The sequence below is a fragment of the Pseudonaja textilis genome, chromosome 14 (genome assembly GCF_049901715.1).
Source record: "Pseudonaja textilis isolate UNSWEBS1 chromosome 14, rPseTex1.2, whole genome shotgun sequence".
In the NCBI taxonomy this organism is placed as follows: domain Eukaryota; kingdom Metazoa; phylum Chordata; class Lepidosauria; order Squamata; family Elapidae; genus Pseudonaja; species Pseudonaja textilis.
The window spans coordinates 3,247,971-3,265,734 of NC_142003.1; the positions used below are offsets into that span (position 1 = coordinate 3,247,971).

At 43.2% G+C, this 17,764-nt stretch overlaps 1 protein-coding gene across 1 annotated transcript; it reads left to right on the forward strand.

Annotated features, from left to right (window-relative positions):
* Positions 1–4,157: 4,157 nt before the first annotated feature.
* Positions 4,158–16,271, forward strand: LOC113438972 (cytochrome P450 3A24-like). Its single transcript, XM_087912914.1, has 13 exons — positions 4,158–4,680; positions 6,044–6,137; positions 6,659–6,711; positions 7,394–7,493; positions 8,014–8,127; positions 9,008–9,096; positions 9,325–9,473; positions 10,156–10,283; positions 10,876–10,954; positions 12,915–13,075; positions 13,622–13,848; positions 14,940–15,102; positions 15,850–16,271. Exons 1-13 carry the CDS (start codon positions 4,607–4,609, stop codon positions 15,940–15,942), a joined length of 1,524 nt encoding a protein of 507 aa, XP_087769040.1. The 5' UTR covers positions 4,158–4,606; the 3' UTR covers positions 15,943–16,271.
* The last annotated feature ends 1,493 nt before the right edge of the window (positions 16,272–17,764 follow it).

Below are 17,764 nucleotides of genomic sequence, written 5' to 3' on the forward strand. Positions count from 1 at the left end.
TGACTTTGGGCCAATCACCAGGAGACTGGGAGTTCTAGTCCCGCCTTAGGCACGAAAGACAGCTGGGTGACTTTGGGCCAATCACCAGGAGACTGGGAGTTCTAGTCCCGCCTTAGGCACGAAAGACAGCTGGGTGACTTTGGGCCAATCACCAGGAGACGGTGAGTTCTAGCCCCACCTTAGGCATGAAAGACAGCTGGGTGACTTTGGGCCAATCACCAGGAGACTGGGAGTTCTAGTCCCGCCTTAGGCACAAAAGACAGCTGGGTGACTTTGGGCCAATCACCAGGAGACGGTGAGTTCTAGTCCCGCCTTGGGCATGAAGGACAGCTCAATGACTTTGGGCCAACCCCTCTCTCTCAGCCCAACCCACCTCACAGGGTTGTTGTGGGGAGGAGGAAAAGAGGAAGAAATATTCGGTGTTCACCACCTTGAGTTACCTATAAAGTAATGAAGGTGGGATAAAAATCTAATACATAATAATAATTAAAAATGGAATAAAAATGATAGGGTAATCTTTTGAATAAGCTGGAAATCAGAAGGAAAGTTGTCCTTCCCTGCACATCTGTTCTCTCCACGACCAGATTTACACATTGTACAAAATTATGGTTAGCTTAACCATGGTTAGGTCAATATATCATAATCTGCTAGTTCCTTTCGATTTTGTGCAGGGTGAGAAATCCATTCCTGCTAAGTATACTGGTGAATAAAATTGTCATCGCCTCATTATGCTGAAACCACGAAATACTAATATTCCTATTTTTAATGACTTTTTTCTTTTCTCCTTTTTTATGTTATTGCAAACTGATTTAAGGTTTGCATAAACAATCAAAAACAAGCAAGCAAGTTATCTGAGACTTCTTGCCTCACATTTTATTTTGTCCTTGGAAGAAAGAAAAGAAAGAAAACATACATAAACATAACAAAATATAAATATATGGGTGGCAAGAGTATAATCCAAGATTTCTAATCATTAGGGACTTTGTGCAGATGTGGGAACAGGATTGATCTCTATGCTGGCAATCTGATAGTTAGAAAACTGAAATAATAACCCTGTCCTCTTTCTTTAACTTTTTAGATTTCTCTAAAGTTTCCATCTATGAATGAATACTGTTGGTTGACCCTCAGTCCATAAAATGAGTCACGAGACAAAATGAACAGACTTCTCATTTAGATTTTTACTTTCAGAACGAATGAAGACAAGTAAAACACCAGGAGAAAAGAAGAGGGGAAGGAATGCTGGTAGAGAAGGAGGAGGAAGAAGAAAGAGAAGGCATGATGGTGGAGGAGAAAGAGAAGGACAAGGAGGAAGAGAAGGAATGATAGTGGAAGAGGGGGAGGGAAAGAAATGCTGGAGAGAAGGAGAAGGAAAAGGGATGATGGTGGAGAAAAAGGAGCAGAAGGAAAAGGAGAAGGAATGATGGAGGAGGTGGAATGGATGGTGGAGGAGAAGGAGAAGAAATGGAGGAGGGGAGGAGGAGGAGGAGATGGAGAGGAGAAGGAGAAAGAGAAAAGAAAGAGAAGGAAAGGAGAAGCAGAAAGAATTATAACAGAGGAGAAAGAGAAGTAGAAGGAGATGTCAATGAAGTGAGCAACCGAGAGGAACTGGACCTACAACCACCCCTTTTGTGATACACCATATTTTAAGAACCAGAACCGTTCAGGCCCCACTGCATGCAAATCAAGGCTTGGAAAGCAGGTAAGTGTGTGTGTGTGAGAGAGAGAGAGAGAGAAACGATGATTAAATAGCCCATTTATCATTGTGTGACATTCAGTGTCTGCAGCCCCGTGATCAGAGTTTTATGATCTACTACACTCATCATCCGCATTAACTGTTCTGGAAAAAATGACAATTTAAAATGGCTTAGCGACTGCAGTGCTGGCCCAATTTTATACCCAGATTTTGCTTTTTTTAAAAAAAAAAAAAGAGAGAGAGAAAGAGAGAGAGAGAGAGAGAGAGAGAGAGAGAGATCCATCCATCCCACAGAAGCGTCATGATGATACTTGTGCTTTTAAAGTTGTAACAACATTTCGGCAGAATCTCATCCGCCATCATCAGGCTTCTGTATTGTGTTCCGTATTCTGTTTCTGAAAGCGTTATCAACTTCAGAGCTCATAATTCACAGCAACTTCCCTGGTGGGATCACTCCCTGGCAGTTTGTAAAATGGGTCTGGAATTTTTGACCAAGCAGACTTCAGTGATGAGAGGATCCAGAGTGGCCATGACTGGCTGCCAGCCATCAAAAATTCAGAAAAAAACCCAAGACAAGAAATCACTCAATCATTCTTTGGTTATGAATGGCTTGTTCGGCATTCTTTCTCATCCCAGCAAAACCCTGGGAAATTACGTGAAAGATCCATCATTGCAGAATAAATCATCTGAAATAGATCGTTCCTACTGTCTAATCTGCATAAATTTATAAAAGGTGCAGAATAATGATTGAGCTACATATTTTTATATCTTTTTTTTTTTGCTTCTGAGCCTTGGGAATAAGCAAAAAAATAAGAAATAAGAAAAATGTGTTGCCTACAGAACAAAAAATAAGTTGAAGCAGCATTCTTCTTGTATGGATAGATATTTTCACAACCCTCTTTTGGACTCGTGCTGTATGCAGGTGTCCTCCATGGAAGGCAGGTTGGTAGCCATGTTTTTCTCTGCAGTCCTAATTACCCTCTGAAGCTTGTGTCCATCTTGTTGGGTTGCAGAACTAAACCAGACAGTTATAGAGGAGCAGATGACAGACTCCATCATTCCTCCGTAGAACCCGGATCAGCAGCTCCTTGGGCAGTTTGAGCTTCCTGAGTTGGCACAGAAAGAACATTCCTTGTTGTGCTTTTTGGATGACGTTTTTGATGTTAGGTGTCCATAAATGAAAAGATGAAGAAAACAGGTACCATTTAGATACTTGGCAAGTATTTGACATTGCTTTTTCTAAATAGCAGTCGCATTAAAACTTACAATTAAAGGATAAAAATGAATACAATTGAATAATAAGAAAAAGAAAACGTACAGAAAAGAAAAAGAGAGAGAAAGAAAAAATAAAAAAAAAAGAAAGGAAAAATAAGAATGCGGTCAAGAAAAAGACCTGGAATTAAAGAGAAACTTCCTAACAGTGAGGACAATTAACCAGTGGAACTACTTGGCACCAGAACTTGTAGGTGCTCCATCACTGGAGGTTTCTAAGAAGAGACTGGAAAAGTCACTTGTCTGGAAGGCTTGAGCGGGGGGCTGGACTAGAAGACCTCCAAGGTCCCTTCCAGCTTTATTCTGATTCTAAAAAAGAAAAGAAATGCTGGGCGTAACTGGACAGCGCCCAAGGAGAATGGCCACATCCGGCAAAAGAAAGGATCCTCTAAACCGTTGTTCGAATGGAGAGCCCTTCCTCTTTTTGGCAAGCACTTCAGTACCACAACTGGACAGCTCCCAGCCTTCTTCTTTTTGGGGGTTTTAAACATTTTTTAAAGTTTTAGAGTATTATCAAATACAAAATGGAAATGGAAATAGAAGAGCAGCGGGGAGGGGGAAGTGAAGTGAGGAAAGATAAGATGGAGGGAAGAAGCCCTGACTTCCCACTCTCTCTTGTTACACTAAAACAAAGGCATTAACATCCAATCACCGCTTTTTGCTTTTTCATAATGCAAACAAGTCGTTTTTGTGAAGACCCATCAGTCTAATCCATAAAACGCCAAGTCAAGAGTTTCATTCTTTTCCACCTCAAGCACGGAGTTCAGAAGCGGTTTCCCCGTGGAAACGAAAGCCCTGGTGTTCTTTTCTTTTAATCAAACTAGTCGGTTTTGCCATTTCTAGCCAAGTCCATCACTTTTGGCAGCCTTTCTCCCGTGGTAGGGATGGAAGCGTCCAGCTCACAGCCTTCTTCTGAAACCAACTGCTTCTCACCAAGACCCAGAAGTTGGAATTTCCAGCAGTGGGGAAGGTGCAAGGGAAGGAGACAGGAAGGGAAGAGAGGAGAGAAGGAGAAAGAGAAAGAAGGAGAAGGAAGGGTGGCGGTGGAGGAGGAGGAGGAAGAGGAGGAGAATGACAGTGGCGGCCCTTGTTCTGTGTTTGGTGGTTTTCCTGTAGACATTTCATTGTAGGGCTAGATAACACCATCACCTTAGAAGGGAGTAGGATGTACAGGGAGGAGGAGGAGGAGGAGGAGGGAAGAGAGGAGAGGAGAGAAGGAGAAAGAGAGAGGAGGAGGAGGAGGAGAATGACAGTGGCGGCCCTTGTTCTGTGTTTGGTGGTTTTCCTGTAGACATTTCATTGTACGGCTAGATAACACCATCACGTTAGAAGGGAGTAGGATGTACAGGGAGGAGGAGGAAGAGGAGGAAAGAGAGGAGAGGAGAGAAGGAGAAAGAGAAAGGAGGAAGAGGAGGAGGAGCGATCCTCTCCAGCTGTTAGGAGTACCTAGTCCTGGGATGGCCGGCCATTCCAGGGGTTATAAGTCCTACCGGGGAGTGGCCCCAGGAGGCCGTCACGAGGGGGAGTCCCGGGCTTGGCTCCTCTCCTCTCCTCTCCGAGGGCGGCTACAAAACCCCGGGAACTTCCAGCCGCGGCTCAGAAGTTGCCAAGCTCGCCGGAGGCTCTGCAGAAGCGCTCGCCATGGGAGACCCGGTGCTCGGCTGGCCGCTGGAAACGTGGGCGCTCGTCCTGCTGCTCCTGGCGCTGCTGATGCTGTAGGTGGGGGGGTCGGGGGAGGCTGGGGGGGGGAGAGCAAAACGGGGGGGAAACCCCTCCCCGGAGTCGCAGGGCTGAGGCTCCAGGCTGGGGCGCTTTCAGAGCTGCGTCAGTGCGCTCGGTGGAGCTTAAAAGCGGAAGGTCGAGCCGGGCCTTTTTTAAAAAATTGTAGTTCTGTTAAGTTGTGACTTGGTTGGATTTGAGGTTTGTTTGTTTTTTTTCCTGTTAAACTTTTATCTCCTTTCCTGTTCTCTTTTCCCCTTTTCTTTCTTCTCCTCTTCTTCTGCTTTCCTCACACTTCTCCTCTTCTTTTCTCTCCTCTCCTCCTCACTCTTCTTTCCTTTCCTCTCTTCTTCTACTCCCCTCACACCTCCTCTCCTGCTTTCTCTTCTCTTCTACTCTGCTCTACTTTATTCTCTCTTCTCTTCTCTTCTCTTCTCTTCTCTCCTCTCCTCTCCTCTCTTCTCCTCTCCTCCTCTCCTCCCTTCCCTTCCCTTCCTTGCTTTGTTCTCCTCTCTCCTTCTTTCTGACCTTTTCTCTTCCTCTGCTCCAAGTGACTTTGAGCTGTGTTGAAAAAAAATAGATGAAAAGCCGCAGGATCCGCGGGATCCAGGTGGCGGCACAATCCAGCTGGACACAGACAAAACTCGCCCTGTGGGGCTAATTAACAGCTATCAATGTCACCCTCACCAGGTCAGCCCTGTTAACAAGGCTGGATGAGGAAATGCGCTGCCCTTGGAAGGCTAAACTTACTTTTATGGAGATCAGTCATAATAACGGGTCATTGCCAGCCTTGTTGTGCTGGACTGCTTCCTCCTCCTCCTTATGCAACAGCTTGCACAGCTTCCAAGCACTCTCTTCCTTTCTGGACTTCTAGAAGAGGTTTCAGGCCCCCTTTTCCCCGGGAAACAGGTTCTGCATAGCTTCCTCAAGGTCATCTTCCCTCTTCTGTACATCTAGGACATCTTTGCTGTCCTTCAAGGTGGAGATGGTGGGTCTTCTGGTCTTCTCCACCTGCCCGGCTTTCCTTGTTCAGATCCTTCCAATATTAGAAAGTTAGAGTAAGAGTTGGAAGGGACCTTGAAGGTCTTCTAGTCCAACCCCCTGCTTAGGCAGGAAACCCTCTACCATTTCAGACAAGTGATTATCGAGTCTCTTCTTTAAAAAGTCCAGTTTTGGAGCATTCACAACTTCTGGCGGCAAATTGTTCCAGTGATGAATTGTTCTAATGATCATGAAATTTCTCCTTAGTTCTAAGCTGGTTCTCTCCGTGATGAGTTTCCACCCGTTGCTTCTTGTCCTGCCTGATTATCCTGCGCTGATATTCTTTTGTTTTTATTGTGTGTGTGTGTTTTTTTTCAGTTATGGGATCTGGCCGTATAATTTCTTTAAGAAGTTGGGGATTCCTGGGCCAAGACCCCTGCCTTTTATCGGAACTTTCCATAAATATCGGAATGTGAGTGTGTTGCACTTTTTCGCATCCTAGCAACTTGTAGAGAAACCCAACGAGTTTGGGGGGAAAGGGGTCATTTTTTTTTTTCTACTCCTTTCCTAAATTGTGGGGGATATTGCGACTTGTGTCAGGAGTGGTGCAAGGGATTACGGGGCCATTAAAAGAGGAGGAGGAGGAGGATGATTGTGACCTGTGTCACCTCATCTTGGCTTCCTCAAAAGAAGATCCAAGAGAATAAAGGGCTACTAGTACAGCTAATCCTCAACATCCAACTTCTCACTCCTTTATAAATTGAGGACTACGTCTAAAAGCCACCTGCCTTTTTTTGGCACCTCTCTTAGAAACCCTTGGTCTTCATTCTGAAACACTTGTCCCCGTATCGGTTTAACCATAATATCACATCAATAGAGATTCAAGATATACAGACTGAAGCATTTTTAACGGCCTCTTATACTCTTCCAGTCTTGGATGGAGAAAGGATTACATTGCCAAGTTTTCATGGATTTCCTTCCTTCATTTGACAGGGTGTTTTGAAGTTCGACCAAAGATGCTATGAGACATATGGCAAGATCTGGGGGTAAGTTACCTGTCGATATGTCACCTCCAGAAGGTCCTCACAGCTACAACCATCACAGCATCCGCACAGTCAAATTTTTTTTTAAAAAAGGCTGGCCCTTGTTTTTAGGACCATGGCAGCTTCCTGGGGTCACAATATTGCAGCTTATGACCTTCTCAGCTGGCATCCAACAAGCAAACTCCTGCTAGAAGGGAAGAGGGTTTGCAGGGAGGAGGAGGAGGAGGAGGAGGAGGAGGAGGAGGAGGAGGAGGAGGAGGAGGAGGAGAAATAATAGGGTTGTAGGGCCCTTGGTGCTCTCTGAGCTTGCAGACATTTCATGACCCAACTAGGGAACATCATCCATGTTAGACTGAAAGAAAACAAGGGTGCTCATGGAGCACCAAGGAACCTTCACTTCAACCTTGAGCTATAGATTTTCCCCTTTACTGGTATCCAAAGGGGTGTGTGTTGGTTGCAGCCGGGATTGATGATGTTACCTAGTTGAGTCATGAAATGTCCTCAAGACAACAAGCAAGCTCGGAGACCACCAAGGACCCCTCACATCCTTTCAGAATTGAACATCAGGATGATGTTCTGTGCTTGGCCAATTGTTCATTTGGAAAATAGGAAATCTTGATCCTGTCTTCTTTCAAAGATAAAGCCTACATTTCAAAACATCTTTTTTTTTTATTTTGACAATTAGAATATTTGATGGCCGGCAACCTGTGATGGCCATTTTGGATCCTGCCCTCATTAAAACCATTCTGGTCAAAGAATTCTATACTTATTTCACCAATCGCCGGGTAGGTGCCTTTGGAGGTTGTGAGAACTTCACTGGGGCTGAGAAATAGAAGGTCTGCAAGGAAACGTGGAAGAACAGGCCTGGTATTGTGGTTTGGGTGTTGGGCTGGCCCTGGGGAGACCTGGGTCCAAGGTCTCCCTCAATCCTGGAAGCCTCCCAGTTGATTTTGGGCCAATCACTCTTTCGCAACTGAAACTCACATAGCTGTTGTGGAAGACGTTGGAGATTTAACTATATATAAAAATTCCATTCTGAGAGTTAAGATGGTGTGTGTTTGTGTAGATAGATAGATATTGATAATGATAGAGAAAAAGATGAGAGAGAGAGATGATAAATGAATGGAGGGATAGATAGATAGATAGATAGATAGATAGATAGATAGATAGATAGATAGATAGATAGATAGATAGATAGATAGATAGTATATTTAGTTAAGAAGACAGCAAATTGAAAAGAAAGGACTGAAAAGAACAAAATGAGACATTTCTGTTCTTCCTTTCTTGCTATTTCACCTTATTCAGGACTTTGGCCTGAATGGAAATCTGGACACAGCCATAACTGTCGTGGTCGATGACCAGTGGAAGAAGATTCGCAGTGCCTTGTCTCCCACTTTCACCAGTGGGAGGCTGAAGGAGGTAAGAGAGGAGTGTTTGATGCCTTTTGGACTTCTCAAGGATTCTTGCATTGCCTGAAGAAAACACAAGCTGCCCTCAAGCATTGTCAAGTTGTTGATTTTGAGTGAAGTTGGCCTTCGTTAGCATAGATTTAAAGTGTTTAGCAGCCTGGTTGATCCCGTTAGAAAAGCCTGTGAAATCCACCTGTCCTAAAAGGAAAGACTACATTTCCAAGAATCCTATAAATCTTATTCTGGATTGCCTAAGTTTTCTGGAGCCTCGCCAAAACGTTGTTAGGTCCCGTGTGTTTTCCTTGATGAAATCTGTATGCAACTTTAAACACACCCATTAATTCCCTTCAGCTATTAAGATAGACAATATCTTTTCGAAAAGCCTCTTCTTCATTACTGATTTTCGTCTTCCTAATTTTCTAAGAAATTCCAGCCCTCCTTGGAGTAGGTATTTGAAACCTTTGGCTAAATTACTCCACTTTTCCTATATCAAAGTAAGGTTGATCCTTCCGGACATGCTGGGATTCCAACTCTCAAAATGTCTGATTGGCACGGCAAGAGAACGTCGATGGGAAAACGTTTTCACAAGTGTCATTTTATTTCAGCTACAATTAATTATCTCCAGAATTGGGAAGGAAAAACCTGGTTAGTGTAGGTTTTCTTCCAGCTTTGGAATGACAGAGTTTTGCAAGTTCTCTCTATGAAAATGAACGGAGTTCTACTCATTTTCATAAATCTTAGCTGAATTTTATAAACAGCCAACATTTGTATGTTCTATTCTATTCTATTCTATTCTATTCTATTCTATTCTATTCTATTCTATTCTATTCTATTCTATTCTATTCTATTCTAAATGTCTTCAGCATCTTGTCCATTGGTCTTCCTTTCAGATGATGCCCATCATCAACCATTACAATGAAATCTTGGAGAAGAACATTCAGAAGAAAGTGGAGAATGATGAAATCATAGATATGAAGCTGTAAGTAATATATGTGAGATTGGTTAGGGAGCATCCTTTTTCTAACAGAAATTTACAAAAGGGGAATTTGTAATCCAGGTTTGTAATCCAAGTGGGTTCACATTTTCCATAATACGTGGAATCCCTTATGCAATTGATAAGGATTCTCTGAGATCATCGGTTGAACATATCATGAGGTGACTTCTAATGGTTGAACCTCCACACTACGCTTCTCCTTCATCCCTCCAGGATCTTCTCAGCCTACAGCTTGGATGTGGTAACCAGCACCTCATTCAGTGTCAACATCGATTCCCTCAACCATCCCAACGATCCGGTGGTTGTGCACATGAAGAAGTTCCTCAGATTTAGCCTCCTCAGCCCTGTTTTAATCTTGGCTGGTAAGATGTCTTTGTAAGGCCACAAAAGCTTACAAAATCTCTGCTCTGCACCTTGGTCACTTGCTGGAAAGGCGCTCATTATAATAGAGCACACTTCATGCTTGACATTTTATGGAGGATTCAAGTGATATCTTTGTAAAATTCCCATGTTCCCTCCCATAACTTCTTCCAGTTTTCTTTTTTTATCTTTCTGTAAACACTAGTTGAAAAGAGAAGAAAGAAAAATCAGAAAGTGCGTGTTTTTTGTGGTTGAGAAAGGTTGTTTTGCCACTGTCTCACACTGTCTCTTCAGCATCTGAGATTCTTGATTAGACCTTTAGAACTTCTTACCCTAAATTAGCACCATGCAAGGTCTTCACTGGCTACCATCCCAAGTCTGTGTTAATTGTTAATAGTGGGGACAGTGATTTAGGAGTCTGTTGGGTAGAAGAAAGCTATTGTACTAGCTGCTCAAGCTGGTAATTTTATTAAACATCATTTATTTATTTTACCGACTGGAATAGTTTTAGGCTGCCTCAGTCTTGATTTTAACCAACTCACGTAACTCCAATTTTGCTAGAACCTCTTTCCTCAACAAAGCTCATGGGGGCCTCCTACTGGGTTCTCTTCGTGCTGTGTTGCAGCTTGGTTGTGTTCAGGCAAATGATCTGTTTGCTTTTCTCACCCCCACCCCCCACCCCAGTCCTTTTCCCATTCCTTATTCCAGTGCTGGACAAGTTCAACTTGACCATATTCCCCAAGTCTTCGATAGACTTCTTCTTCAACATCCTCCAAAAAATCAAAGAAGATCGGCAAAAGAAGGGCCGTACGGTCAGTCTGGACTTTTTCGATTCATGCTTGCTCTTCTTCCGTAACCTCTCTGAATTTGCTTGCTTTCTTGCAGATCTTTCATGACCCAAACTAGGGTAAAATCAGTGCTAGAATTCTATTCTAAAAAGAAGGGAGTTGGGTTTGTGATTGGGCGGGGAGGAGAAATAAGAGAGGGAGGAGATCTCCGGTGGCTCTCTGAGCTTGCTTGTTTTCTTTCAGACATTTCATGACTCGACTAGGTAACTTCATCAGAAGGGAGTGATATCTGTGGAGTGATAGAGAAGAGGAGGAGAACTGTGGGGTCCTTGGAGCTGTCTGAGCTTGCTTGTTTTCTTCCAGTTGTTTCATAACATCATCGGTGCTATGATGTTAGTGAAACCCGCTCCCTTCTAGCACTGATGATGTTCCCTAGTTGGCTAATGAAACATCTGCAAGGGAACAAGCAGGCTCAGAGAGCACCAAGGACCCCTCACACCCCTTCTAAGTCTGCAGTGGGCAATTGGACCCCTCAATGACAGTTCCATCTCCCTTCTATGACAGTTCCTTCTCCCTTCTTCTTAACGACAGTTTTCTGGTCTCTCTACCCTTCCAGAACCGAGTTGATTTTCTTCAGCTCATGATGGACGCGCAAGCTGCAGCCAACAACTCCGGGGACCCAAATTCAGAGAAAGGTAAAGTTACAGGTCTTGTTTTTGAAAATATATACATAAGGTTCCTTGGGGCTATTGTTCATCACGTGGATGAACTCAAGATAAACATTAGCAAATGATGCTAAGACGATGGGGCGCTGGAAGAGAGGATGAATGAAATATACAGGTAATCCTTGACTTACAACAGTTCACCTAGTTGACTGCTCAAAGTTACAACGTCACTGGAAAAAGTGACTTTTAACTGTTTTTCACACTCACAACCATTGGCATCGCTCCTCAGACAAGTGGCTGTCTTGGCTCTTCTTAAAAATCTTCAGTGATGGAGCACCCACGATTTCTGGAGGCAACTTCTTCTGTTCCACTGGTTCATTGTCCTCACTGTTAGGAAGTTTTCTTTCTTCATTCTGGATTGCTTGTCTCTTTGATTTTTTTCCATCCTTTGTTTCTTGTCCTGCCTTCTGGTTCTTTGGAGAATAATTTGACCCCTTCTTCTTTGTGGCAGCCCCTCAAATAAAAACGATGGATGATAACACCTATGCTACTCCTTTAACTTAAGTGATTATTACTTTACCTGTCTACTTTAGGTCATCGTAATCCAGAGAGGGTGTGACTTTAACTTCAGACCTCTTCCTTTAAGTTTTCTCGCTCTTAAAGCAGAGTTGCAAGAAGGAGATCAAATGTTCCTATTTTAAATTAGTCGACATTCAAATATCACCTATAATTATGCTTGTCTGTGGCATATTGACAGCTTCGAAAATTCACCTGTTTTCTGCAAAATACAGTTAACATTAGTTGAAGTGAGTGTGAAAAGAGAAAGCAAAGGGAAAAAGAGAAGATTCTAAAGACTCTGGAAGTTTAAGGTTGATTAATTTTAGATCTATCTCTATTTTTCCTTTACTGTGCCAATATTTAATAGAAATAGTATTTCGGCTTATCTACTACCCCATAGTGGGTAGGAGTTGTGTAGTAGCACTGTGGGTAGTCTGCAATGTAGAAAAATTACGAGCATATTGCCCCCAACAATCTGGGTCCTCATTTTATTGATCTCAGAAGGACCGAAGGCTTAGTCAACAGGAAAAAAAACACCCCAACCCAGAATGTGTTCATTTGATCAAACTAACATTTGGTATTTTAGTTTTCCCAGCCTGCAGCTGCAAATACAGCTGCTGACATTCTTCATGTGATGAGACAGAGACAGAGACAGAGACAGAGACAGAGACAGAGACAGAGACAGAGACAGAGAGAGAGAGAGAGAGAGAGAGAGAGAGAGAGAGAGAGAGAGAGAGAGAGAGAGATGTTTATGGTTGTTGATCAAATCAGATCCCCTGGATAATTGGGTTACCCTGAAAGCGACAAGTCAATTTGAAATATTTGCTCTTGTATATGTGTGGTGTGAGAGTGAATGCTGTGTGGATGACCACAAACTTCTTCTTTTTCTTATAATTTTTTTTATTACAGTTTTCAAAAATACAAATCTCACTCATATTTGTAACAACGTTTTGGCATTGGCAAATACATATATCCTTCGTACATTATTATATACATACATATGTTGATACTTTATTAAGGTCTCTTTCTATATTTACCATAAGCCTTCTTCCTAATCTTTATATCTGTTTTTTAACCACTCATACCATTTATCCCATATTGCATAATATTTGGAATCCTCCTTTTCTTTCATTTCCAAAGTGAGCTTATCCATTTTGACGCATTCCAGTACTTTTTGTATGACTAGATCTTCTGAGGGGATATTAGCTCCTTCCCATAAGTGTGCAAAAGCTATTCTGGCTGCTGTCAAAATATGCAATACGATATTCTTAATCTTTTTAACTATATTGGCCTGTAATTGTTCCTAATAAAAAGAATTCCAGTTTGAGTTCAATTTGGCGTTTACTAAATTTCCTGGTCTTGGGGCATAACCACCACATGTGATAAAAGGTACCAACAAGCTTCTTCTGTGCTTTCCTTTCTCGTCCAACAGGTTTAACAGACAAAGAGATTTTGGCCCAATCAATTTTTTTTATTTTTGGTGGCTATGAGACCATTGGTACCTCCCTCAGCTTCATGTCTTATTGTCTGGCCACGCACCCTGATGCTCAAGAGAAATTGTACCAAGAGATCAACGACACTTTTCCCAATAAGGTAAGACTCTTTTTGGGGGGCCTCGGTGACTCTTCTGGTTGTTTTAGGAGCTGCTGGGCACAAACAACCAGACCTACACACGCAGAGTTCAAGCTAACTACTTTATTATGTTCTGCCTATAGTACAGGAATCTCCCCAGGCGAGCAGCCAGCTCCTGGGAATAATTAGATAAAGCTCCAAGGAACTAAAGTGGGATCAGCCCTAGCTCTTTTGTGGTTGCGCAGTGATTCCAGGCTAGTTCCTCATTGGATCCCTCCTCCCTGCCAGGTTGACTGCTTCCCATGTATAGAAGATGTCTGCGTCCAGAAGAGCAAAACCAGAGTCTTCTTCTGACATGACAGGATTTCTTTTCCTTTTCACAATGTTTACATAACTGAAATGTGAATCTTAATTAGATGGGAGGTGGCCAGCTTTCCAGGATTCCTGTTCCACAAGAACGTTATACAGAAAGAGAGAGGGAGGGAGGGAAGGAGGGAGGGAGGGAGAGAAATCACTTCTTAGAATGGCATATTACTTTCTTTTGTCTTGTTTTGGCCTTTTGTGCAGACCCCTCCCACCTATGATGCGCTCCATCAAATGGAATATCTAGATATGGTGGTGAATGAAACTTTTCGTCTTTACCCTCCTGGGACACGACTTGAGAGGATTTGCAAAAAGACAGTAGAAATCCATGGAATCACCATCCCAAAAGAGACCGTGGTTATGATTCCCGCTTATGTCCTACATCGGATGCCCGAATATTGGCCCGAGCCCGAAGAGTACAGACCTGAAAGGTATGTTGTGAGGAAACCATCCTTCTGAAACCAAATTAGTAAGGAACGCAGCACCGTGAGGACATCCGGAAGCAAAGTACCGGTTGTAACTTCTCAAATGAGAGGCGGATCGTTCTTTGACATCTACAAAGTCACACAGGGCTTTTTTTACGATCCACATCCATAAATTGTCTGTGGAACTTAATTAACTCCATGGGGGAAAATGATGCCTAAACTGACTGTAGCAGCTAAGACAATGACTTGGTTTAATGTTCCAACAATTAAACGAAAAGCTGTAGGGCAGCTGTAAGCCACGCTGATAGGTGTTGAAGAGTAAAGAGTACATGCAAGAAATTAAATTTAGAAAAGATTCCCTCCTTGAACCATGACAGGTAGGTCAAAATATGAGAAATAGGCCTCGTTGACCTACATTATAGCTGTCACTAATTGGATGCCATAGTAGACTCAAAGACTCTTGGGCATAAAAACTCGAGAAGTCCAAATTAATTAAGCAGAAACTACTTCTAAATACTTCTCTTTATGGTTCCTCACCTGTAGACAGAATCTTGCCAAACTAAAGCAACTACTTGTATCATTAAAAAATATACTTGTCAAGCCAGAGAATCAGAACACATGTTAAGTTGCAGTTCAGAAAATTTGTTGCTCGAGCCAAAAATCTAATCAACTAAAGTTCAACACTAAATTGGCACCAGATAAGGGTGAACAGAGGTTGAGGGGTTGAACTTAGACCATGGGAATATAATGACCCCAGGCTAATGACCACCTCCCCAGCTATGCCCACTTTGAGAATTGGTACAGAAGGGCCGCCTTAATTCTCTTCCCGCCAACCAAACTATATAAAGTTCAGTCTCTTGGTCCTCTGAAATGCAGCCCCTCCCTCCTGGGAATCCAGACTACATTCCACCACATCAGATCAGCCATTTAACGCCAACAATCTCTCTCCACAAACGTTTATCTTTCTTCATTGGTCTCAGTCCAGTTTATCCAGTGTTGAAGAAGCAAAGTGGTGTCTTAGTTACAGAACTGAGGTACAAACTCTTGGGAATAGTAGCTTTATTCAGCCGTGATTCTTTTCTCATTTGCCCAAATAGGTTTAGTAAAGAGAACAAAGAGAGCCTAGATCCATATATGTTCCTCCCTTTCGGAGCGGGTCCCAGGAACTGCATCGCTATGCGTTTCGCCCTCCTGGTGGTGAAAATGGGTCTGGTGGTCGCGCTGCAAAGATTTCGCTTTCAAACCTGCAAAGAAACACCCGTGAGTTTTACAACTTGGGTTGGAAGCTGGTTCCTGCTCATCCGCTAGAGAGTTTACTGTGGTGGCACAGTGGTCAGAGTGCAATACTGCAGGCTACTCCTGCTGACTGCCGGCTGCCTGCAATTTGGCCATTCAAATCTCACTAGGCTCAAGGGCGACTTAGCCTTCCAACCTTCTGAAGTGGGTAAAATGAGGACCCAGATTGTTGGGGGCCAGAGGCTGACTCTGTAAATTGCTTAGAGAAGGCTTGTAAAGCCCTGTGAAGCGGTATATAAGTCTAAGTGTTATAGCCATTGCTATTACTCAACTGATATCCCATCTCACCTATATGTCTTGTTCAAAGATACAAAGAGGTGATGAATGTGAAAGAAAGATCTTCTTGGAAAGACAGGGTCATCTTATCAGGTCCATCCCGTGTATGTGGTGTGTGTGTGTGTGTGTGAGAGAGAGAGAGAGAGAGAAAGAGAGAGAGAGAGAGAGAGATGCTCCAATGCCTAGGTTTTGCTTCTACGTCTTACTGAGAATAGAGTCTTATTTGGTACTCACAGCAGAGTGAAGTCCTTAATGAAACGCCTTTGTCCGTTGCAACACAGACAGTGGGGGGAAATGGGTTTGAGCTGAACAAAATACAACCGAGGCATTGCATAAGTGTAGAAAAGCCATGTAGGTAAAACATGATTCTTGGTAGTGGAATCACCTCTGTTTAATTCCAATCCTGTACTGTTTTCTCCCTTTCTTTTGGGGAAGATCCCCTTGGAGCTGGATGACAAAGGGTTCCTCAAGACGAAGAAACCCATCATGTTGAAGTTGGTGCCGAGAGTCATGAAACATGGGGAGTAGACATATTGGAGGCTCTAAAGAAGCAGTGGTGTCTTCCTCCCTCCCTCCCTCCCTCCCTTCCTCCTTCCTCCCTTCCTCCTTCCTTCCTTCCTCCTTCCCTCCCTTCCTCCTTCCCTCCCTCCCTCTTTTCCCCCTCCACCTCCCTTCCTTCCTGTTGTGTTTTCGTGTCACCTAACAGCAGCCATCTGAGTCTATAGAATTGAATGCCCACTTAGATATTTTCTCATCCTCTTTTCAAGGACAGTTGGGTGCTCCAGTTAATCTTGGGATCCCTCCTGTCTTTACTTTTTAAAAATAATAATAATAAACCTGTTTATTTAATAAACACATCACTTGACTTTGAGTGACTCCTGCCACAAGCATTTCAAGGCCCCGCGTTGCGTACCAGCGCAAGTTTCCAAGTCCCCTCTAGGTTCCACTCTTCTTCTGCCAAAGAAAGTTCCTACACCATCTCCCTATGGATTGCTTTGAGGGTTCCTTGACTGATAAGGTAAAAAGGTGATGAAATAAATAAAATAGGTTTTGTGGAGTGCTGCTGTACCTGGAGAGAGGAAAAGCACCTATTGGTCATGAAAAGATTTCACAATAAAACCATACTAGCATCCTGTCTAAACACAACTTTTGAATAAGACTGTCATTACAAGGCATCGGGGAGGAAAACTCTGAGTTTTCTGGCAGCTTTAATCTCACCAGGAAATGTCAGATATTAAACTTGGGACTTCCTACATAGATGTGAAATAGATGTTCTCCACCAAGCCATTTCTCAAGACCCGGAATAAGGCTCACCATACAAGGTGACCTCATTCCATTATGCAATGCCTTCTGGGTGTCGGTCAGATGACATAATAAAGTTTACACCTGAACGGAAACATTTCTATTTTGGGAGAAAGAGCACAGCGGTTGAAGAAGTCTTAAGATATGGCTAGATTAGAAGACCGAAACGTTGGCTTCCGTGCTAAGATGCAATTTTAGATGCCTTCAAAACCGGTTGTAGATTTTGCTCCACTGTCCAAAAGGAAGAAAAGAATAGATTTCACTTACTAACTGAACAGTGGAGAAAAATTAGTTTTTAATAAAATCTAAGAATCAAAGAAACATTTTCTCCATGGCTCTTTCTCCATCTAGGAAAAGCCCTGCACCTTTAAACCACTCCGGTTTTATTGGAAAGTAGGCGTGTATATATGTAATTTCTTATTTAAAAGACAACTTTATTACCCAAAGCTATTTTATCTGGTACCTGTCATAGCTCTTCCATGCGCAGGAAAGATTACATGGCAATAAAAAAAAAGCTGATTTATCTGACAGAAAAGCACAGCAGGAGCAAGATAAGGTCAGCAATAACCTGAGCTTGCAAGTTTGCTCTGTTTTAAATGGAGCTTCTTCTGATGAAGATAAATGTGTTTTCGGGAAGAGATTCGGAGGCCAGGAAGGTGTGAGATGTTTGGACACAAAGTCACAAAAGATTGACCCCACGGGGGCTCAGTCCAATCTCGGGGAAGAGCATGGGAAAGCTGCACAGCGTGGTGACCTCAATGGATCCAGGGCGGTGTAAGCGTTGAGAAGAAGGACTTGGAAGTGGAGAAACCCACGTTCCCATCTCACCTTTAAGTCAGAGCCTGAATCTGTGGGGGAAGATGAGCTGGAACTGGAGCCGGCAGAGACTGAGGGGGCAGTTTTGGAGGAAAATGGGGAGGAGCAGGCCCAGTCAGGCCAGGGATTGGGACGGCTTGTAGGCAGGGAGGAAGAAGGGCAGGATGACTAAGAGAGGCTAAGCATGAACATGAGAGAGAGAGCAGGCAATGAGCAAGGACTACCCCCTCCT

What these genes read in the sequence shown, in the direction of transcription:
- LOC113438972 (XM_087912914.1), top strand. Translation starts at nt 4,607, where the DNA reads ATGGGAGACCCGGTGCTCGGCTGGCCGCTGGAAACGTGGGCGCTCGTC. An exon ending in CTCCTGGCGCTGCTGATGCT is followed by an intron (nt 4,681 to 6,043) that starts GTAGGTGGGGGG and finishes GTTTTTTTTCAG; the next exon opens with TTATGGGATCTGGCCGTATA. An exon ending in GGACCCAAATTCAGAGAAAG is followed by an intron (nt 10,955 to 12,914) that starts GTAAAGTTACAG and finishes CTCGTCCAACAG; the next exon opens with GTTTAACAGACAAAGAGATT.